This window comes from Otolemur garnettii, unplaced genomic scaffold (assembly GCF_000181295.1).
Source record: "Otolemur garnettii isolate 467f Iridium unplaced genomic scaffold, OtoGar3 scaffold00127, whole genome shotgun sequence".
NCBI classification, from domain to species: domain Eukaryota; kingdom Metazoa; phylum Chordata; class Mammalia; order Primates; family Galagidae; genus Otolemur; species Otolemur garnettii.
The window spans coordinates 3,092,725-3,116,333 of NW_003852522.1; the positions used below are offsets into that span (position 1 = coordinate 3,092,725).

The window sequence follows — 23,609 nt, forward strand, 5'->3', positions numbered from 1 at the left end:
AGGCTCTGTCTCAAAAAAAAAAAAACAAAAAACAAACAAAAACCCCCCCACACACTATTCAACATGTAAACAGTCCGCATCCCACCCCTGTGCAGGATGTGACAGGAAGGAAGGGGTAGTGAACATAGGTTTGTAGATAGACTCAGCCACTTTTCACGACCCAGGTACGTTAAGTTAGTAATGGCCCAGCAAACAGGTCTTGGAATCTAAGCCCCAGCACCGGCAGGAAGGGCACTTTTCCTAAACACACCCATGTGCCTGAGCCTACCTGCCTCTGGAAGTTCAGCAGCCTGAGGGCCTTGAGCTCAATGGTTGCTTTGGTTCGCAAATCCCCAGCCAGGGACCCAGGAAGGTTTTCAAGTTCCTGAATTCGGTGTGCAATGCGAGCCTGCAGCCTAGGTACAAAGATAGAGAAATGGGTGTAGAGAGAGCTGGTCTGCATGCACAGAGCCCACCAGGTCCTGGGTTTTAAGCTAGAACTGCAGAAGAATGAATCCTTCCTTTGAGGGAGGGTATCACTGTTCAGAAGACAGGAGATGCCCCAAAAGAGGATTCCAGACACAATGCAGAACAGAGAGAGAAGCAGCTGGAGAACCACATTCCTTAGGACTAGGCACTGGGAACACAACAGAAAAAATTTCCTGAAAAGCCATGGCTGGCTCATGACACTTCAGCGAAGTGAGTGGCCCCCAGTATCAGGCAGATGAAGGGTTCCTATCCCAGCCCTGGCAGAGATGAGACATGTGGCAGAATCTGCTTAGCCCTTGCTCCTCAGAGTAAGCCTCCAGTCTCAAAGTTACATGGGAAAACCTCCCTGCTCAGTCTTTCCACATATACTTACTGAGAACCTACTATATGCCAGAAACCATTTCAGGTGTGGGGCCTCAGCACTGAACAAGACTAGCAAGGCTGTCTGTCACTCTCATGGAGCTCTCAAACTCATTAGGAAGACAGGCCAGGAAGGTAGTAAAAAATTAAATATCAAGCTGGGCACAATGGCTCATGCCTATAATCCTAGTATACCGGGAAGCCAAGGCAAGAGCATTGCTTGAGCCAGGAGAGCAAGACCATCCTGAGCAAGAACAAGATCCCGTCTCTACATAAAGTAGAAAAAATCAGCTGGGTTTTGTGGCACACACCTATAGTCCCAGGTACTTGGGGTGAGAGCAAGATCATACTTCCAAAAAAAAAATTAAATAGCTACTGTAATTCCAGAGAGTAATAGTAAGTGTTTTAAGGAAGGGACTGGAGGTGACAGGAAAAGGTAACTCAGCAATGAGGCCTGAATGACAAGAAGGAGTCACACATAGCTTGTGCAAAGGTCCTGAGGCAAGGATGAGCCTACTTTATTAAACAGAAACAAGTGAGATAGGTTAGGACAAAGTGTTGAGCAAGGCTGAACATAAAGAAACATTTATGTTGCAGATAATGGGAAAATAAAGGCAGGTTTATAACCCAGGAATAGATCTGATGTAAGTTAATTCTAAGAAGAGACTTCAAGACTGCCCTATGGGAAATAGACCACACAAGCAAAGGTGGGAGCAAAGATGAGGAGGGAGGTAGAGACTAGGTGGCAGTGGCAACTGGGATGGGGGGGGGGGCTCAGTTTCCAGGGACAGGAGGAGAGGAGCTGAGAGGCTTCTCAAAGGGGCTGTAGGTTTCGTGCCCAACCAAAGTGGATGGTGGGTACATGGAACAGAGACAAAAGGAGAAAGTAAGAAATTCAAGGACATGTGGAAAGGCCAGGCAGAGGAAGGTGTGGAAATCAGGGGAAAGAGGTGAGAGCTCCAGGGCATGTCACAGCTACAGACACACTTTGGAAACAGTCATTCAGCAGAGATTCACAGATGCATTCACGGATACAAAAGTGCTACCCCCATGGAGCTTATGTCTGCTTACCAAGAGAGGGGGGACCTGAATGCAAAATTCCAAACACAATGAGAAATTAGAAGGGGACCAGGTGAGGTGGCTCACCCCTCCAATACTAGCACTTTGGGAGGCCAAGGAGGGTGGGAGTTCGAAAGCAGCATGAGCAAGAGCGAGACCCCATCTCTACTAAAAATAGAAAAATTAGCTGGGCCTTGTGGTGGGAGCCTATAGTCCCAGCTACTGGGGAGGCTGAGGCAAGAAGATGGCTTGAGACTAAGAGTTTGAGATTGTTGTGAGCTATGACACCATAGCACTCTACCCTGGGTGACAGAATGAGACTGTCTCAAAAAAAAAGGGGGGGGGGCAAGAGAGAGAGAAATTAAAAGGGGGAAGTGTATATTGCACTTATTATTAAAAGGGAGCAAACTCTGGGGGACCCCACAGTTGAGTGGGGGTAGAGTGGTAAGGACCTACTATGTATCATGCATCTCACAGTACCTTGGCAATGGCAGCCACCAACGTTGGATAGGAATTACAACAAAGCTTGCTAGATTGTTTTTTTGAATGCTGATAAACCCAAGGTTGGAGAGCGCCCTCCATTTCTATGAATATGGGCACTTTCATTCCAACCCATATCCCTTCAATCTCTACAGAGGACAGTTTTACAGAATCTACGAAATTTCCCAGTGTACAACCCCTGGAACCCAACAGTGACACTTTCAAGAGTTGACATGTGCACAAAGGTGTGTGTAATCAGAGCTCTACAAGTGTATTTACCATGGCATCATCTTAATTCACAGAATTTCTCCCACCAGGTGCACAGCAAACCCAGGCAGAGGATGGAGACTTCCAAGTGGAGCTGGACAGGGGTTCCCTCACCTGTACTCCCGCTCTTGAAGGATCTCTACAGGGTCAAGGCCCCGTGGCTTCTGGATGGGGGTGATTCGACTCTGCTTCTGGTGCAGTGGCACCATGGGGGCGGGCTGGGCCGGCTGCCCTGGAGACTGTGTCTGGGGTGGCATCACGGGTGAGGCAGCAGGCGGGACAGCAGGGGGAGCAGGTGAAGGGCGACCCGTGGGCTGCGGGGGGATCAGCTTCTGAGGGGTGCTGGTAGGGGCAGCTGCATTTGCCATGGGTCCTGGTGGGAGGCAAGAGGGAGGGCCTGTGTTGCACTGAGGCCCATTCCAGGGTGGAAATGAAACACTTCAGAAACCCAGGTGCAGGGCGGCGCCTGTGGCTCAGTGGGTAAGGGTGCCTGCTCCATATACCGAGGGTGGCAGGTTCAAACCTGGCCCCAGACAAACTGCAACCAAAAAGGGTGCCTGCTCCATATACCGAGGGTGGCAGGTTCAAACCTGGCCCCAGACAAACTGCAACCAAAAAAACGGCTAGGTGGTGTAGCTGGCGCCTGTAGTCCCAGCTACTCAGGAAGCTGAGGCAAAAAAATCGCCTAAGCCCATGAGCCCATGAGTTGGAGGTTGCTGTGAGCTGTGATGCCACGGCACTCTACCAAGGGCAATAAAGTGAGACTCTGTCTCTTAAAAAAAAAAAAAAAAGAAACCAGGTGCAGTGGCTCATGCCTGTAATCCTAGGACTCTAGAAGGCCGAGGTGCAAGACCACTTGAGCTCAGAAGTTGGAGACCAGCCTGAGAAAGAGCAAGACCCCATCTCTACTAAAAATAAAACAAGCTGAGCCTTGTGGCAGGCACCTGTAGTCCCAGCTACTTGGGAGGCTGAGACAAGAAGATCACTTGAGCCTAGTAGTTTGAGGTTGCTGCAAGCTATGACTCCACGGCACTCTACCCAGGGTAAAAAAAAGAAAAAAAGAAAAAGAAAACCCTACAAGGATCCTCTATGTCCTGTAGACAAACTCCTCCCCTCCCACATCTCAGGCGCCTGCCACACTATCTCATTCAGGGGTCTTCTGCCTCAGGGCTTGTACCTGCTGGAAATCTCAGTCTCGGGCCCACCACCCACTCTCTCCACTGAGCCAAGTCACCCGCCTCAAGGAGATGCTCATCCCCATGCTGACCCTGGGCTTTGTCCTCCTGTGCTGGGGTCCACAGGGCATATTTTCCTGTCCTCTTCTCCTACAGTTCCAACTGAAGCAACTCACTCTCCAATACCCATCGCTAAATCACAGGCTCCAAGAAGGCAAAAATGAGTCCCTTCATCCATGGCCTGGACCCAGACAGGATCCTGAAACACTGAACAAATACATTTACAGAGGGCCAGGGACTGAGTGAAGGCCATCTGAGGAGCCCTGTGAACTACCAGGGACAGGAAAGACCAAAAGAGGACCACAGGAAAAGTACAGGCTTTGATTCAGTTGACTGTTCCTTTCTCTTGAGTGGGCTCTTCTCAAAGACTACACAGCCCAAATCACAATGAGGAGTCACAGCACAGATGCAAGACTGAGAGGGAAAGGGACTTACCTTCAGGCCAGGGCTTGGGAGGCCCTCCCGGGGGCTGACCTGGCATCCCGGGGGGTACGCCTGAGGGTCCAGGGGGAGGCATGTTGGGCCCTCCGATGCCTACCAACAGGGAGAAAGAATAAAATGCATGCTGTGTTTATACCTGCACCTGCCCATGGGCAGCCCCAGCTCTAGGGGACACAAACTCATCGACAGACTCCTGGGTATGGCTCTAGGGTGTAGAGAAGAGCTGGAGAAACAGCATTTATCAGGACCACAATCTGCCTCCCTGGGCAGCTAAAGTGCTGGGCAAGCCCCATGCAATCCCACAGAGGGGACATGGGCAAGCAGAACTTACCATGAGGCCTGCTATAATTTGGAGGTGCTGGTCCTGGGCCAGGGCCGGGGCCCGGGCCGGGGCCAGGGCCAGGGCCAGGTCCCGTGGTGGACACTGAGGGTGGAGGTAGCGCTGGCATCTGCTGCTGCATCCCGGGCATCGGCCGCTTTCCTTGCACGGCCATCTGCAGGTGGTCAGGGAGTGGCTGCCCCCTGGCCAGCATCTTGTAGGCCATGATCTGAGCTCTGAGCTGGTGCAGCTGGTTCTGGTTAAATGGGGTCGGGCCCCGGTTTTGCTGCCCCAAGGCCTGGGGGTCGGTGCCATCCAATGGCGCTCCTCCTGGCCCAGATGACATCTGGGGGCCCGAGGACGGGCCGCTGGCTGGAACTGGACTAGAGGCATGCTCAGAGCCACCTAGGGGTGAGGGGTAACCTGCAGAGAAAGGCCAGCCCATTGGTCAAATCAACAGCACACATCTGTGATTTTGAAGAGAGAGATGGTAACCTTTCCTGATATACTTACACTAGCTCTACCCTGACTTCACTCTCGAGAGTCAAATAAGAAGAACTCAGAGGGCACACACTCAGGTCGCCTTGGTGGCTTGTAGGGTCCATCTGGCTGGTGCTGCCCACATCTCAGTAAGGTGCCACAGGTTAATGCTGAGTGTCAATACATGAAATCCCGGTTCCCTCCAGGCCGGCCCTCCTCCCTACACACAAGCAGCATGCACGTCCTCAAGTAGGGCAAGCTTAACCCACTCATTTCCACTCCCTATGAAGCTCTTGCACTTCCTGGCCCTGGTGACAGGAAGGGCCTGGCAACTCATCTACCCCACACTTCTCAACTATCTGTACAGAAGAGACACATGCAGGGCTATGCTTGTTAAGGCAGTTTCGGGTCCCAGGAATGTATATTTCTAGTCAACTCCAGGGGACACCAGGGCTCCTGGCCTGCAGACCCCACCCTACCAAACCTGGTCTATGTTCACTCTTCTTGGGCTGCCTAAGCGAAAAGGGTCAGAAAAGAGCACACACCAAACTCAGCAGAGACAGCTCTCTGTGGTGCAGCTGCCCACTTGGCCCAAATGTCCTAGGTCCTCCCTGAATCAATCTGTGGGAGGTCCGAAGAGGAAAACAGTCCTAGGACCCTCAGGGTACGGCAGACACAAGTCAAGAAGGGAGACAAAACTGTACCTTGGGAGTGCTGGTCCATGGGGCTGGGTGGGGGCCCCATGCCTGCGTGGCCCCCAGACCTCATGCCCATGCCTTTCATCTGATTGTAGCGTGGGTCATCCGGCATGCCCTTCTCGTGCATCGACTCCAATGGCTAGGGCAGAGACAAGGGCAAGGCAGAGTCAACAAGTAGGAAGAGGAGGCAGCACAGCAAAACACTGCTGAAGAAGTTCGATGTCACTAAGAACACCCACCCACCCCAAAGCAACTACTAAATCACCAACATGACCATGTAGCTAGGTTCCAAGGCATGGCCCTCACACCTACTTAAATGTCAAGGCATATGCATGAAATAAATGCCACCCTTGAGCAGTGCCTGTGGCTCAGTGAGTAGGCACTGGCCCCATATACTGACAGTGGCAGGTTCAAACCCACCCAAACTGCAACAAAAAATAGCTGGGCGTTGTAGCAAGTTCCTGTAGTCTCAGCTACTCAGGAGGCAGAGGCAAGAGGATTGCCTAAGCCCAAGAGCTGGAGGTTGCTGTGAGCTGTGATGCCACAGTACTCTACTGAAGGCGACAAAGTGAGACTCTGTCTCTAAAAAAAATAAATAAATGCCACCCAGTGGAAGGTGACCACCCAGTAGACACTGGTCCAAAGACAGAGGCACAGCTGGACCAGAAACCTGGGAGGAAGGAGCACACGTCAAAGGACAGCCAAAATCCCACAAGTAAAGGACACACATGACAGCTCCTTGTCAGAGAACAGGTGTAGCAGGAACCCTAGACTCCCTGCTCAGCCTTACCAGGAGAATGACCACAAATCTGAGGATCAAGGACCCTCTTCCTGGGAGACTATAAATCAATGTGGCCTGTTCTAGCTCTTAGTCCAAGCAGCCCCTGGCCTCCAGACCACAGTCCCCCAGGGCCCTGGAGCACCCCGTGAGCTACAAAGGTGAGCTGGACATAAAGGAGGCCATATGCATTCAGTCTTCTTTTTTCTTTTTTTTAAGAGAGAGTCTAACTTTATCGCTGTCAGTATAGGGCCGTGGCATCACAGCTCACAGCAACCTCCAACTCCTGGGCTTAGGCAATTTTCTTGCCTCAGCCTCCCGAGTAGCTGGGACTACAGGCACCTGCCCCAGTGCCCAGCTATTTTTTGTTGCTGTTTGGCCGAAGCCAGGTTCGAACCCGCCACCTTCAGTATATGGGGCCAGCAGCCTATCCCCTGGCCACAGGTGCCGCCCACATTCAGCCTTCTTTTAGGGGCTTGAACATTTTTCTTCATTGATGAAAGAAAAGTTCAGATCCATGTCCTCAAATTTCCCATGCAGATCAAGTGAGGGACAGATTAGGATGGCTGGTGGCTGGCTGTAGAGGCCAGGATGTATTACTCACTACTCCTGGCTCAGGAGTAGATTATGTAACTACAGTGGGCTAGGGGTCCTCCATGCCTGACCTCTGTGTTCATAGCAGTGGGCCCTGGAATTGGGGTCTGCACCAAACCAGGTCACGTCTGTCTAAAGGGCTTTCCTCTCTGGCTCTTGGTCCAGAGGCTACCAATAATGGGGCAGGGATGAGGGCAGCAAGGAACCTGGCCCACAGCAAGAGACATAGATGCAGGGGCATAGGGCTCCCTACCTTGTGCATTTGGTGCATGTTGTCCTGAGGGTACCCTCCAGGCCCCTGGGATGGGATAGGGTGTCCTGCTGAGGGTGGCCCAGGGCTGGGCCCCATCATGCTGTGGGCAGAGCCTGGTGAGGGACCTGGGCTAGGGCCCAGCATGGCTCCAGGTGAGGGACCTGGGCCCGGGGAAGGTCCTGGCCGAGGAGTTCCGCCCAGGGGTGGGTCTGGAGTGGACATCTTCACAGGAGCTGTGGACAGTGGTCTCCTGCTGAAAGGAAGTCCTGGTCAGTCTGGGCCTTGTGGCCAATAGCCAGGCACCTCAGAGACAGCAAAGGAAGACCACACAGTCACATCAAATTCATGACTCCACCAACCAGGAGTTAGGGCCTTTGACCACTGCCACCCAAATCTTTTCTCTGTGATTGTTCTCAGAGGAAATAATCCATCACAGGCATGCGAAAGCAGATCAGAGTCCATACAGAAGGGGGCAACAAAGATAAAACAGGTGACACTGCCTTACCAGGGCCTTTAACTTCTCTTGTCATCTTTCTGATCACAACAAAGAAGGCATCTCAGGTAGGTGCCAGTCTACCCTTTGCATCCCTCCAATATATGCTGATCTTCTTGTCTATCAAAAAGGGAGAGCAGGCAGGGTACAGGGGCTCAAGCCTATAATCCCAGCACTCTGGGAGGCTAAGGCAGGAGGATCACTTGAGCCCAGAAGTTTCAGTTTGATGTGAGCTAGACGGATACCACAGCACTCTAGCCCAGGTGACACACAGACTCTGTCTCAAAATACAAAAACAAAAATGGAAGCCAGGCATGGTAGCTCACACCTGTAATCCTACCATTCTGGGAGGCCAAGGTGGTTAGATTGCTTGAGATCAAGAGTTCAAGACCAGTCTGAACAAGAACAAGACCTCATCTCTACTAAAAATGGGAAAGAAAACAAAATTAGCCAGGCATTGGGAACTCCATAAATACAATAATTATAAACATTTATGTCAAGTGACACTGGTTTTCCATTGAAGGCAGTGAAACCCAAGTTTCCTTTTAAAATAAATAAACCAGGCCAGGCACAGTAGTTCACACCTGTAAATCCAACTCTTGGAGAGACTGAGGTGGGAGGATCACTTAAATCCAGGAGTTTGAGACCAGAATGAACAATACAGTGAGAGTCCATTTCTATTTTTTTAAAAAAAGGTAAAACAAAACAAAATAAAATAAAGGGATTTATTTTTTATTTTATTTTTTTGAGACAGTCTCACTATGTCACCCCTTGGTAGAGTTCTATGGCGTCACAGCTCACAGCAACCTCAAACTGTTGGGCTTAAGTGATTCTCTTACCTCAGCCTCCCATGTAGCTCAGACTACAGGCACCCGCCACAACTCCAGCCTATTTTTTTTGTTGTTATTGTTGTAATTGCCATTGTGGTTTAGCAGGACTGGGCCAGGTTCAAACCCACCAGCCCAAGTGTATGAGGCCAGTGCCCTAACCACTGTCCTACGGGCACCAAGCTATATTTAAATTTAAAAAGTAACATGATTTAAAGAAAAATATGACACAAACAATGGTACTCTGGTATCTCAAATACTTCAACAAGGATACTGAAATATCTAATGTTTGATGAATATTGCTACAAAGTAAAAAACTGATACCCAGAACTATGACCCAGAACTTCTAATATCCAAAAATTGGCTTAATTTTTCGGCATGCACTATGGTAGAGGTAAAAGAAAATAAATTAAAAAAATTAGCTGGCTCGGCGCCTGTGGCTCAAGTGGCTAAGGCGCCAGCCACGTACACCTGAGCTGGTGAGTTCGAATCCAGTCTGGGCCCGCCAAACAATGACGGTTGCAACCAAAAAACAGCCAGGCATTGTGGCGGGCGCCTATAATCCCAGCTACTTGAGAGGTGGAGGCAGGAGACTCACTTGAGCCCAGGAGTTGGAGGTTGCTGTGAGCTGTGATGCCACAGCACTTTACCCAGGGCAACAGCTTGAGGCTCTGTCTCAAAAAAGAAAGAAAGAAAGAAAGAAAATTAGCTTAAAAAATACATAATTATGGGGAAGCGCCTGTGGCTTAGTGGGTAGTGCTCCGGCCCCAGCCAAACTGCAACAAAAAAATAGCCTGGCATTGTGGCAGGTGCCTGTAGTCCTAGCTACTCAGGAGGCTAAGGTAAGAGAATCACCTAAGCCTGGGAGTTGGATGTTGCTGTGAGCTGTGTGATGCCTCAGCACTCTACTAAGGGTAATAAAGTAAGACTCTGTCTCCACAAAAAAAATAAATAAATAAACTATAAATATATATATAAATAAAAATAATGTTAGTAAATTATACTTGCCATAAGTCCATGGACTGATAGGTTTTACAAATGCTTTCTATGGTTAAGTGTTCGCATTTTAGGTTACCCTTGTTCTATAGTACATGGATAGTTATATGGTCTGCTATGGTTATGAATGTTTGTGTCCCTCCTCCCCTAAAATTCACAGTAAAGCCAGGTATGATGGCTTACACCTGTAACCTTAGCTGAGGCAAAAGAATCACTTGAGCTCAGAAGTTTAAGACCAGCCTGAGCCAGAGTAAGATCTGTCTCTATAAAATATAGAAAAATTGGGTCAGGCTTGGTGACTCACACCTGTAATCCTAGCACTCTGGGAGGCATAGGCAGGTGGATTGCTTGAGCTCAGAAGCTCAAGACCAGCCTGAGCCAGAGCCACAGCCCATCTCTAAACATAGCCAAGTATTATGGTAGGCACCTATAGTCCCAGCTACTCAGGAGGCTGAGGCAAGAGAATCACTTGAGCCCAAGAATCTGAAGTTGCTGAGAGCTATGAGGCCATGGCACTCTACCAAGGGCGACAAAGACTCTGTCCCCCACTCGACCAAAAAAAAAAATTAGCCAGGTGTGGTGGTGTGTTCCTGTAGTCCTAGCTACTCAGGAGGCGGAGGCAGGAGGATCACTTGAGGCCAGGAGTTGGAGGCTGCTGTGAGCTATGATGCCATAGCACTCTAACTTGAGCAAACAGAGTGAGACCCTGTCTCAAAAAGAAAAAAATTAATGTGTTAAAAACCTAATTCCTGGGTAGTGCCTGCGGCTCAAAGGAGTAGGGCAACGGCCCAATATGCCAGAGGTGGTGGGTTCAAACCCAGCCCCAGCCAAAGACTGCAAAAAAAACCCACCTAATTCCCAACATCATGAAATTAGGAGGCAGGGCCTTTGGGAGATGACTGGGTGGCCTTAATGAATGGGATTAATGCCCAAGACCCTCACCCTTTTTCCACAGAAAGACACAAGAAAAGATGCTGTCTACAGAGAAGCAGACCCACAAGGACACTACTAGTACCCCGATCTTGGGACTCCCCAGACTCCAGAACTCAAGGAAAAAATGAACATTGTTTATAAGCCACCAGTCAAAGGTAATTTGTTACAGCAGCCCAAATGGACTAGAACTGGCCTTAGATGAAATTCTCTTTAATAACCTCTCCTGATCATGAAGTGATATGCCTTCACTGCTGATATCTAGAAAACACAAAAAGAATACAGCAACTTAAAATCATCAAAACCCCAGGGTAGCGCCTGTGGCTCACTGAGTAGGGCGCCAGCCCCATGTACCAAGGATGGTGGGTTCGAACCTGGCCCCAGCCAAACTGTAACAAAAAAATAGTCAGACATGGGTGGTGCCTGTGGCTCAGTGAGTACAACACCAGCCCAATATACCGAGGGTGGTAGGTTCAAACCCAGCTCCAGCCAAACTACAACAACAAAAAAATTAGCCAGGCATTGTATTGGGCGCTTGTAGTCCCAGCTACTTGGGAGGCTGAGGCAAGAGAATCAACTAAGTCCAAGGAGTTGGAAGTTGCTGTAAGCTGTGACACCACAGCACTCTACTGAGGGTTAATAAGTGAAACTCTATCTCAAAACAACAACAACAAAAAAAAATAGCCAGACATTGTGGTGGGTGTCTGTAGTTCCAGCCACTCAGGAGGCTGAGGCAAGAGAATTGCCTAAGCCCAGGAGCTGGAGGTTGCTGTGAGCTGTGATGCCACGGAACCCTATCGAGGGCAATAAAGTGAGACTCTGCCTCAAAAAAAAAAAAAAATCAAAAAAAAAAAATCATCCAAACCCCATCAGTCATAGAGGCTAAGCACTTACCACCTATGCAGAGGGCAAGAAGAAACTTTGGTCTCTCATCCCCTCCCAGCAGGGTGAGAGGTCTATGGGAGAAAAGGCTAGAAGGCTCCCAAGGCCCTCAGAATGGAGCAGGGTGGCCTGGCCAGGTGCCCAGCCTTGCAGGGCAGAGAGCCCTGGTGAAGCAGCTGGGACCCCACCTCCATTCTAGATTATACTACATGTAGAAAGATGCACATTCCATGGAATTTCTCAGCACACCCTAGGCAAGCATTCCTTCATATAATCTTACTATGCCTGTTTTTATCATTTAGTAGTCTTTGACACATAATGGCTCCACTGTGCTTCCTGACCCCAATGTGCCCTGTATTTTTTAATAGCCCCTCTCTTATTGGGCATGTCACAAATCTGAGATTTGTTTCTGTTGCCTTTTGAAATGAATCCCTTTGCCCCTAAACTTCCCTGTGTACTTTTGGTTGTAAGGATAAATTCTACAGGAAGGAGGCATATCTGATCCTTTTAGAAAAAATATTTTTTAGGTGGTGCCTGTGGCTCAGTGAGTATGACACTGGTCCCATATACTGAGGGTAGTGGGTACGAACCCAGCCCCAGCCAAAACTCCAACAAAAAATAGCCGGGCATTGTGGCAGGTGCCTATAGTCCCAGCTACTCAGGAGGCTGAGGCAGGAGAATCACCTAAGCCCAAGAGCTGAAGGTTGCTGTGAGCTGTGACACCACCGCACTCTACCGAGGGCAACAAAATGAGACTCTGTCTCCAAAAAAAAAAAAAAAAAGAATAAAGAAAAAATATTTTTTTTTTAATTTGAAAAGTAGGGGCATTTTTGGCTTGGTGCCTGTGGCTCAAGCAGCTAAGGCACCCAGCCACATACACCTGAGCTGGCAGGTTCGAATCCAGCCTGGGGCCCACTAAACAACAATGACAGGTGCAACCAAAAAATAGCCAGGCATTGTGGCAGGCACCTATAATCCCAGCTACTTGGGAGGGGGAGGTAGGAGAATCACTTGAGCCCAGGAGTTGGTGGTTGCTATGAGCTGTGACATGGGCGGTGCCTGTAGTAGAGTGCCACAGCCTGTATTGCACTCTACCCAGGGCGACAGCTTGAGGCTCTGTCTCAAAAAAAAAAAAAAGAAAAGAAAAGAAATGTAGGGGCATTTCGTAGATACTAGACCCCGAAAACTACTATTAATACTTCATTCCAGGCTGATGGCTGATCAGAGAGAGAACCAGATAACTCAGCAGGGCAGGAGCCAGTGGCTGGCATTCCAGCCTATCTGGAAATGACAGACCCTGGTGTGAACAAACCTGAACAAGCTACAATGAAAAAATGTCCCTCCCACCCTGGCCCTGATTACCTCCAAAGTTCAAGGAGCCTTGGGTATCAGTGCTTTATTAAACCTAACAAAGGTACTCAAGAGTTCATGTCTCCTGTCTTCAGCGAACCAATCCCTTCCCCACAAATCAAAAACCCAAAGAGCTCAGGGAAAACTAAGTGCTTTAAATAGTTTATTTGAAAAGCCAGGCACAGTTATTCACACCTGTAATACCAGCAATTTGGGAGGTCAAGGCGGGAGGATCCCTTGAAGCCAAGAGTTTGAGATCAGCCTGAATAACATGGCGAGACCTCGTCTCTACAAAAAAATAGAAAAATCAGCCAGGCATGGTGGCACATATCTACAGTCCCAGCTACTGGGGAGGCTGAGGCTTGATCACAAGAATCTGAAGTTGCAGTGAGCTAATACATAAGAGGCAAATTCATTCAAAGTCTGGCCTAATTCTGCTCTGTGTGAATAGTCACACTTTTTGCTCCACAAAGAGGACCTGGTGGATTTTGAGAGGCCACCCAGCCTCTGCCCTGTAACAACAGTCTGTGCCCCCTGATAATTTTACTAAGATGCTGATTCTAGAGTCTAACCTGTGGGATTGTCCACAAGGAGGATGCATCTGCAGCCACACACTACAAGCAGGAAGTGGAGCACTGGTGAGATAGATGGCCAGGACAAGGTGGAGGATACCAGGTACTTGGCACTCCCCTCTGGGTTGTATGTTCCCCTCAAGGTCGCTCTCTAGTCCCCCAGAGCTACAATAAGTTAGGAAAAAGGATAAGCGAGCCACATACTTTACAGACACTGCATCATTTGTTGCTGATAGCTTCTTCCTCACATGTAAGGCTTCATTCTAAATCCAGTGAACTGAAACTGACAGCAAAATATCATCCAGGCCCTCTGGGACAAATCATGTTTTCCCTCTCTGATGGTGGACAAGCCAGTGAGCACACACAGGCAGTGAATCTGAAATTATAGCTCTGCTCACTGTACTTTACTCTTTTTTTTTTTTTTTTTTTTTTTTTTGAGACGGAGCTTCAAGCTATCCCCCTGGGTAGAGTGCCATGGCATCATGCACACAGCAACCTCCAACTCCTGGGCTCAAGCAAATCTCCTGCCTCAGCCTCCCAAGTAGCTGGGACCACAGGCGCCCCGCCACAACGCCCAGCGATTTTTTAGTTGCAGCCATCATTGTTGTTTGGTGGGCCTGGGCTGGGGATTCGAACCCACCACCTTAGGTGTATGTGGCTGGCGCCTTAGCCGCTTGAACCACAAGCGCCGAGCCCTGTACTTTACTCTTAAAGGTGGAAGTTCTTCTCATCAGCACATAGGATGCTGTCACCTCCTCCAGAAAAGCTTCAACTCACAGCAGCACTGACTTTGTCAATGACACACACAAGCTCACTGAAGATGCTACCTCAAAAAAGATTTTGCAGGCTCGGCGCCTATAGCTCAACCGGCTAAGGCGCCAGCCACGTACACCTAAGGTGGCGGGTTCGAATCCCCAGCCCGGACCCGCCAAACAACAATGACGGCTGCAACCAAAAAATGGCCGGGCGTTGTGGCGGGCGCCTGTGGTCCCAGCTACTTGGGAGGCGGAGGCAGGAGACTCGCTTGAGCCCAGGAGTTGGAGGTTGCTGTGAGCTGTAATGCCACGGCACTCTACCCAGGGGGACAGCTTGAGGCTCTGTCTCAAAAAAAAAAAAAAAAAAAAAAGATTTTGCCCCTGAATGTGGTAACTCTGCTTTTGAGAAGCACAGGGTTTTATGAGAGGCTTTTTTTTTCAATCCCCTCCCTGGTCTGGAGTGCAGTGGCATCAGCCTAGTCACTGAAACGTCAAACTCCTGGGCTCAAGCAATTCTCTTGCCTCACTCTCCTGAGTAGCTGGGAACTTCAGGCTTGTGTTACCACACCTAGCTAATTTTTCTATTTTTTTCTCTCTCTCTCTCTTTTTTTATTTATTTATTTTTTTTGAGACAAGAGTCTCACTATGTTGCCCTGGGTACAGTGCTGTAGCGTCACAACTCACAGCAACCTCAAACTCTTGGGCTTAAGCAATTCTCTTGCCTCAGTCCCAAGGAGCTGGGACTACAGGTGCCACCATGATGTCTGGCTATTAATTTTTCTATTTTTTGTAAAGATAGGGTCTTGATCTTATTCAGGCTGGTGTTGAACTCCTAGGCTCAAGTGATCCTCACACCTCAGGCTCCCAGAGTGCTAGGACTATAGGCATGAGCCACCGTACCCCGGCCATAAGAGACTTAAAAATGATATCTGCTAGGGCTGGGCATGGTGGCTTACGCCTATAATCCTAGCACTCTGGGAGGCCAAGGCTGGTGGATTGCCTGAGCTCACAGGACCAGCCTGAGCCATGGTGAGACCTCATCTCTAAAAACAGCCTGGCGTTGTAGGAGGCACCAGATACTCAGTAGGCTGAGGCAAGAGAATCACTTAAGCACAAGAGTTTGAGGTTGCTGTGAACTGTGACACCACAGCACTCTACCTAGGGTGACGAAGTGAGACGCTGTCTCAAAAAAAAAAAAAAAAAAGTTATTTGCTCCTGCAGCTAAGGCAATAGTGAAGTGGGAAAGTATGCTGGGCTACTGTCAGCAAGCTCATTTTGGGCCTAAAAGCTCCCTTGCCAGAATTACAGTAACAAGTTGTGGTGCAGATACTATGCAAAACCACCCTGAGCACTTCTAGCACATACACAAGCTGCTGCCATCTGTGCTTACAAGAACTAGTTGACCTAAAGCATCATAGCAGAGAACAGGGAGCAGCTCTGTGGTCTTCAGTCTAGTATCAAGGAAAGCAGCATTGGATTTTATTTACTTTCACTGAGTTGTAGGTGTCCTGGTCACAAAACTGTAGGTCAACAGCTTGCAGAATCCTAGAACAGACAGGACATAGCACTTCTAATACTTTAGAAGGTGCCCTTAGGTCCTGCCCAGTATCATCATCCCAGGGAAACCATCATTTTGACTATCACTGTAGATTAGTTTCACTTGTAACTAAACTTCAGCTAAAAAGAGATTATACAGGATCATTTTGCTTTTATCTGGGAGAGTCATCCATGTTGCTACATATGACAATCATACATTCTTTTCAACTATCTATTCTCATTTTCACAGTCATTGTGACATCAGGTTTTAGCTAGCAAAAATGAAGTTGCTATCAACAACAGTACCGGATAGGGCAGCGCCTGTGGCTCAGTGGATAGGGCATTGGCCCCATACACCAAGGGTGGTGGGTTCAAACCCGGCCCCAGACAAACCACAACAAAAAAATAGCTGGGCATTGTGGCAGGCGCCTGTAGTCCCAGCTACTTGAGAGGCTAAGGCAAGAGAACCGCCTAAGTCCAGGAGTTGGAGGTTGCTGTGAGCTGTGACATAAAAGTGCTCTACAGTGGGTGATAAAGTGAGACTCTGTCTCTATAAAAAAACAAAACAAAACAAAAAAACAGTACCTGTTGGACACAGACATTTTCCTTGGGTGTCCAGCAGTGGAACCCATGGTCACAGGGAGGCATAAATTTAGGTTTGGGAGATATTGCCAGATTTCCAAAATGGTTGTACAGTCTACACACCCTGCCCTACCCCCAAACAGTGAGAAAGCACTCCTATTGCTCCACATCCACACCAACACTTGGTGCTGTCAGTCTTTGTAATTTTTAACTACTCTGGTAAAAGTATGATCATATCTTATTACAGTTTTCATTTGCATTTCCCTCATGACTGACAGTGTTAAGTACCTTTCTGTATGCTTACTTCCTTCTAGATATCCACTTTTTTTTTTTGAGACAGAGCCTCAAGCTGTCACCCTGCATAGAATGCTATAGCGTCACAGCTCACAGCAACCTCCAACTCCAGGGCCCAAGCGAGTCTCCTGCCTCCACCTCCCAAGTAGCTAGGATTACAGGAGCCTGCCACAACACCTGGCTATTTTTTGGTTGCAGCCATCATTGCTGTTTGGCGGGCCTAGGCTGGATTTGAACCCACCAGCTCAGGTGTATGTGGCTGGCGCCCTAGCCGTTTGAGCCACAGGCACCGAGCCTAGATATCCACTTTTATAAAGTGTGTAATTTTCTGCTGATGTTTTATGGAGGGTATGTAATTGCAATTCCCTTCTCCCAGTCCCTGACCTGCCTTGGCAGTATTTTTTTTTTTAATAGGCAGAGTCTTGCTCTATTGCCCAAGATGGAGTGCAGTGGCCTGGAACAACTGGACTTGAGCAATTCTCCTGCCTCAGCCTCCCCCATATGTGGGACTATAGGCACATACCACTACAGTCAGCTAATTTTATATTTTTTTAAAGATGGGGTCTGGCTATGTTGCCCAGGCTACTCTCAAACTCCAGGGCTCAAGCAAACCTCCCACCTCAGCCTCCCAAAGTGTTGGGATTATAGGTGTGAGCCACTGCACCGGGATACCTTTGCATGCTTAATGGAGTCACATGATGTAGAGAAGTTCTTTATTTTAATGATGGCCAATCTATCAAGTTTGTTCTTTGATAGGCCAGGTATAGTGGCTCACCCCTATAATCCCTGCCCTCTGGAAGATTGAGGCAGGTAAACCAGCTAAGCTCAGGAGTAAGAGACCAAGAAGCTGAGGCAAGAGGATGGCTTGAGCCCAAGAGTTTGAGGTTGCTGTGAGCTATGATGTCATAGCACTTTATCCAATCCAGGGTGACAGAGCGAGACTCTGTCTCAAAAAAAAAAGTCTTTGATGGTTAATGTTTTCGGGGCCTTACCTAAGAAATTTTTGCCTAATTCAAGGCCATTAAGATATAGGAAAGGAGGGGATAATTCCGAATCCAGATGGATTATTGTGTGCCTTCGCCTCCTAATGACTTACAACTGGTGAAGATGTCACTCACAAAGAAATTATGGGTAAACCAGAGAGGGGAAGCATGGGCATGGGCCCACTTGGAGATAACTCTCTGAATTCACCCACTGGGCCCTCACTGCCACAGTAGGATAGGGACTATCACTAGCCTTGCTGACAGAGGTGTTTCCGAGCCTCAGAGGCCACACAGTGGGTTAGTGGAATAGCTAAGGCCACAAGACCAAGCCCTAACTGGAACATGGTACCATGGAACCTGGACTCCGAACATGGACTCTGTGGCTTTGCTGGATAAATTCCCTAGCACTCTGTTTCCTCCCTGTAGATTAGATCAGAGACCCATGTCCCCCTCAAAGGTGGCAGCATTAAGCGAGCTAACACATACAAAATGTTTCCACTTAGGAAGTACCTACTACCCTGCTTCCCTCTCCTGCCAGGTTTACCAAGCAATTGTTTAGTGCTTGTCAGGTCTGTACTAGGAGCGTCACACAAGTCCTCCCATCAAACCCAGGAAGGGCTCCTTTACCTGCAGAGATGAGTAAACTGAGTCACAGAGCATTCTGGAGAGCTTCCTTTATAAACTTAGCCTCCCCCCAGCACAAACCTCCAGGGATGCCCCTGCCCAGCAGTGGCGAGGAACAACACACTGGTGTCCCCTTCTGATATGCAGAGGCTACACAAGGCAGAAGCAGCTGGCTAATGTGCACCACAGCTGCAAGGCACAAACAAGGACACACTGTTAACGGTGACATGCACATCCAGGCAATCAATAAGTATGAAACTGGGCTACTGTAAACACTTCTTTACCCTCCTGGCTCCCATTGTCACAAACATTGTGTTCTTAGCCCTCATCAAACTGCTCCTGACCAGCTGGCCCCTACCTGGGCCCAGCCTCGCTGAGAGTTGGGGAGGGTGTGGGACCAGGTGTCACCTTGCTTTAATGAGATGCCAACACAGGAGGGCCCCCCAGGCTCGACCAGGGAACAGCCACCTCCCACCCTTCTTCCCCCATTACCAAACACCCCTCACCCATCTATACAGGAACTAGTAAGTTGACATTTTCAGCAAATGCCATCGGTGCTAGGGTCATCTCTAAGGCCTCTTTCAGGTACATGGTGAGATACATGGTGCTATCTAGATTTGGTTGCGAGGCCCTGTATGACAAGTCACTGAAGGCCAACTTCATGCAGCACTGAAATCCTTTACAAACAAGGAGGTCACACCAAAGCAGATGAGAAAAGCAAAGGAGGGTGGCACCTGTGGCTAAAAGGGTAGGGCACCGGCCCCATATGCCAGAGGTGGCAGGTTCAAACCCAGCCCTGGCCAAAAAAAAAAGAGAGAGAGAGAAGCAAAGGACAAGGGGACCTAGGGCTGAGAACAGCTAGCACATGTTGGGGAACCAAATCCAGGCATGGGCAGCCCTTGGATCAGGTCCTCTTCCTGCACAAGGTCAGTCACAAGAAGGGAACACAGCCTGGGAGGAGGCCAAAAGGAATGACAGGAAGTGAAACTACTTACTCTAGGACAAGAACCTAAAGGCTGGCTTGGCGCCTATAGCTCAAGCGGCTAAGGTGCCAGCCACATACACCTAAGGTGGCGGGTTCGAATCCCCAGCCCGGACCCGCCAAAACAACAATGACGGCTGCAACCAAAAAAAATAGCCTGGCGTTGTGGTGGGCACCTGTGGTCCCAGCTACTTGGGAGGTGGAGGCAGGAGACTTGCTTGAGCCCAGGAGTTGGAGGTTGCTGTGAGCTGTAATGCCACGGCACTCTGCCCAGGGGGACAGCTTGAGGCTCTGTCTCAAAAAAAAAAAAAAAAAAAAAAAAAAAGAACCTAAAGGCTAAAAACTAAGACAGTCAAATCTCCAGGAGGCCACAAGATAAAAACAGGCTCCCAGGTTCCCAGAGCCAGAGTATGGAAGTGACATGACCACAACACCTCAATTTCTCTGAAAAGCCCCCAACTGCCCAGTGATCAGAATCCCTACACAATCCATGCTGCAGAAATCTTGGCACCTTTGGGAAAAAACAAGATAGCTCTGAACACATGGACATGGAGGATGATTCAAAGTAAGGTGGGTTTGGCCCAAGCCCCACTTTCCCAAAAAACAAACAAACAAAAAACAATATACACACATCACTCCATACACAAAAGCCAGTCCAAAGAAACCGGACCAAACTGCTATCAACACAGCCTCATGTTGGGGAAACTTTCCATACCATGGATGCCGGGTATTTTTTGTTTCTGTCTAATAGATACACTAAGTATCTATTACTTTTATATTCAGATTTTTTTTTTTTTTTGAGACAGGGTCTTGCTCTGCTGCCCAGGCTGGAGTGCCACAGTGTCAGCCTAGTTCATAGCAACCTCAAACTCCTGGGTTCAAGCAATTATCCTGCCTCAGCCTCCTGAAAGCTGAAACTACAGGTGCCCACCATGACCCCTGGCTAATTTTTCTATTTTAAGTAGACATGTGGTCTCACTCTTGCTCAGGCTGTTCTCAAACTCCTGAGCTCAAGTGATCCTCCTGCCTTCACCTCTCAGAGTGCTAAGATTACAGGCCCTATATTCAAATTCTTTAAAAAATCTTTTTAAGTAAAAATAACTTAGATCAGAAAAACACCCATGAAATAAAAACCCAGAAAAGATGCCTAGGAAGTAAGTGCCTGAGTAGAAATAAAAGAGAAAGACTAAAGAACCTAAGAGGCACATTATTTTCATTAATTTTCAACACTTGATCAAATTTATCATGTAGGCTTGGCGCCTATAGCTCAACCGGCTAAGGCGCCAGCCACGTACACATAAGGTGGCGGGTTCGAATCCCCAACCCGGACCCGCCAAACAACAATGACGGCTGCAACCAAAAAATAGCCGGGCGTTGTGGCAGGCGCCTGTGGTCCCAGCTACTTGGGAGGCGGAGGCAAGAGACTCGCTTGAGCCCAGGAGTTGGAGGTTGCTGTGAGCTGTAATGCCATGGCACTCTGCCCAGGGGGACAGCTTGAGGCTCTGTCTAAAAAAAAAAAAAAAAAAAAATTTATCATGTAAAATAAAAACATCTGTTACACTCAAATGTGGAACCAGACTACTTGAGAACCAGAGACCTGGTCTCTTATTTCATGTCACTTAGTTTTTGTCTTATGAATAAAAAGGACTATGGAGACCCGTCCCAGGCAGGGCAAGCTGCTGACAGACAATAGGACCCCTGAGAAACCTGCTTGCTGAGATTATGGGTTTTTTTCCACCTGAGAACCAGCATTACATTTAAGTTGGGCCCCACGATATTTGCTATTTTGTTCTATGAGCTTGGGAAAAATTGTCCACAGACACATTTGCAGCAGATACAATGCCAGAGTCAAGTAATGACAGGGTGCTTGGGCAGAATGGCTTCAGCAAAACCAGTCCATTTATTACATGTGAACATAACCCCCTAACAACCTGAAAGCAAACTTTCCCCATCTGATTTGATGGCTCATGGCACTCTTGTTTTTGTATCCTGAAAATCACACATGAGGCAAGGCATCTGTGGTCTTAGGAAATAAGCAGAAATGGCTTATCCCTGAGAGTGACTGTGCTCCCCCAGTGCTGTTTTGTGGCATCTTCCTTGTGATATAATTAAGTATCAAAACCCTGCCCTACATTTAAAAAATAATACATTTCAGAAACTAAAATGTCATGTCCTGATAAATTACAATGTTTTCTCAGTTCTACCTACAAGGCAGACATACCAAATTGTTATCAAGTATTATTTTCAACACCAGGAATTATAGAACATTTTATTCATTGGGATTTCCGGTTTTATTCACTTGAGCCCACTTAAGAGAACCTACCCAACTAAACGCACTAAAGAACCTGAAGACAACCAGGATGGTTCTCTGCCCTCAGGGAACTCTCTGTAATCCAGCAGCAAGATGTAGTGTCTGCAATGCAAGATGGAAAAAGCTACCCTATCAATTAAGTGGGTGTTTTTCAAATATGCCACCATGATCCAGTGTGATGATGTAGCCCAGCATATCAAGTAAGGCAGTAGGTTTCCAAAATCTGCCCTGACCAATAACTCCTTGTGAAACACAGCCTCTATTTTTTTTGTTTGTACAGAACGAGGGCTGAGCATGGTGGCTCACAGTTATAATCCAACACCTTGGGAGGCCAACACAGGAGGATTGCTTTGAAGCCAGGAGTTTTGACACCAGCATGGATTGCCCTGCACTCATGGGTTTGAGACCAGGCTGACCAAGACCCCGTCTCAAAAAAAAATAGCCAGGCATTGTGGCAGGCACCTATAATCTCAGCTACTTGGGAGGCTAAGGTAAGAGAATTGCTTAAGCTCAAGCGCTGTGATGCCACGGTACTCTACCAAGAGTAACAAAGTGAGACTCTGCCAAAAAAAAAAAAAAAAGCTGCTCAAGGCCCACTGAAGGCCCACTGCAGATGTCATGGCCCAGGGCACAGTCTGTTGTTGCCTGCTATGTCTTCAAACCCTGCTCACAGTTAAGTGACAAAATGTGAAAAAGAAGTCCTGGGTGGCGCCTGTGGCTCAGTGAGTAGGGCACTGGCCCCATATCCCAAGGGCGGTGGGTTCAAACCCGGCCCCAGCCAACCTGCAACAAAAAATAGCTGGGCTTTGTGGCGGGCGCCTATAGTCCCAGCTACTCGGAGGCTCAGGAAAGAGAATTGCCTAAGCCCAAGAGCTGGAGGTTGCTGTGAGCTGTGATACACAGCACTCTATCGAGGGCAACAAGATGAAACTCTGTCTCTAAAAAAAAAAAAAAAAAAAGAAGTCCCTACAACAGAGGCTCACAAAGGCCAATTGTGAGCATAGGCCCATACCTGTCACTCATGACAAGCCACCCCAAGAGAGGACTCACTGATGATCACTCACCAAATACTGATGGAGTAACGACTATGCCAAGCAGGGATCCCGACATTGGGTGCATCTGGCAGAGAAAAACAAAGTTCTAGCCTAGAGGAGAAGATACCGAGTAATAGAGACAAGCATGCAAATAAATATGACACAGTATCACAGGGGGTGGAAGTACCATGAAAAAACAACCAAGAAGAGTTCACAGGATTAACCGATGGGAGGCACTTTCTGAATCCCAGAGGTGGTCTGGGGTGACCTCCATGTGGTCATCTATAGGCAGAAGGAACAGCAAGTGGAAAAGCCCAGGGGTACAACTATGTTTGGCACGTTTCAGGGCACAGTCAGTGGGCTAATGTGGCTGAGGGAGACATGGGGAAATCACTCTTTGTTTCTCTGCATTCTCACTCATCACCACTGACAGCAACTCAGAGAAAAGCAGGGTTTTGTCCTTCTACACTCTCACCGTGCAGAATACCTCCGTGACCAGATGTATGAGTTTTTACCATGCTAAGCAATTCTCCATCTCTCTAAATTCCAGCTGAAGTTGGCATTAAGAGCTCTGTCCCACAAGACTGTCACCACTTTAGATACCAACAAGAGCTCTAGTACTTCTGACCAACCAGCTTATAAAACAAGGATCCCCACGACTCCTTCATCAGTTTTCATTAACATGCTAAATGAGTTCACAGAGTTAAGGAAGTCAGGGCTTTTTGTTGTTATTTGTTTGCCTGTTTTGAGATAGTCTCAGTTTGTGCCCTGGGTAGAGTGCTGGGGCATCCTAGTAACCTCAAACTATTGGGCTTGAGCAATCCTCTTGCCTCAGCCTCCCAAGTAGCTGGGACTACAGGTGCCTGCCACAACGCCCAGCTATTTTTTGGTTATAATTGTCATTGTTGTTTGGCAGGCCCAGTCTGGATTCCAACTCGCCAGATCTGGTCTAAGTGGCTGGCGCCTTAACCACTTGAACTACAGGCGTTGAGCCTAGTTTTCTATTTTTTTTTTTTTTTTTGAGAC

The 23,609-nt window shown here is 48.3% G+C and overlaps 1 protein-coding gene across 1 annotated transcript in view; it reads right to left on the reverse strand.

Moving 5' to 3' along the window:
* SMARCA4 (SWI/SNF related, matrix associated, actin dependent regulator of chromatin, subfamily a, member 4) overlaps positions 1 to 23,609 on the reverse strand; it is a 126,870-nt gene that overhangs the window by 91,558 nt on the left and 11,703 nt on the right. Inside the window, exons 2-7 of the mRNA XM_012810135.2 lie at positions 7,433 to 7,685; positions 5,814 to 5,946; positions 4,642 to 5,052; positions 4,305 to 4,403; positions 2,749 to 3,007; positions 269 to 395 (exon numbers count right to left, since the gene is read on the reverse strand). Coding sequence (XP_012665589.1) covers positions 269 to 395; positions 2,749 to 3,007; positions 4,305 to 4,403; positions 4,642 to 5,052; positions 5,814 to 5,946; positions 7,433 to 7,654 — 1,251 coding nt within the window. The 5' untranslated portion in view covers positions 7,655 to 7,685. The remainder of the gene's footprint in view (positions 1 to 268; positions 396 to 2,748; positions 3,008 to 4,304; positions 4,404 to 4,641; positions 5,053 to 5,813; positions 5,947 to 7,432; positions 7,686 to 23,609) is intronic.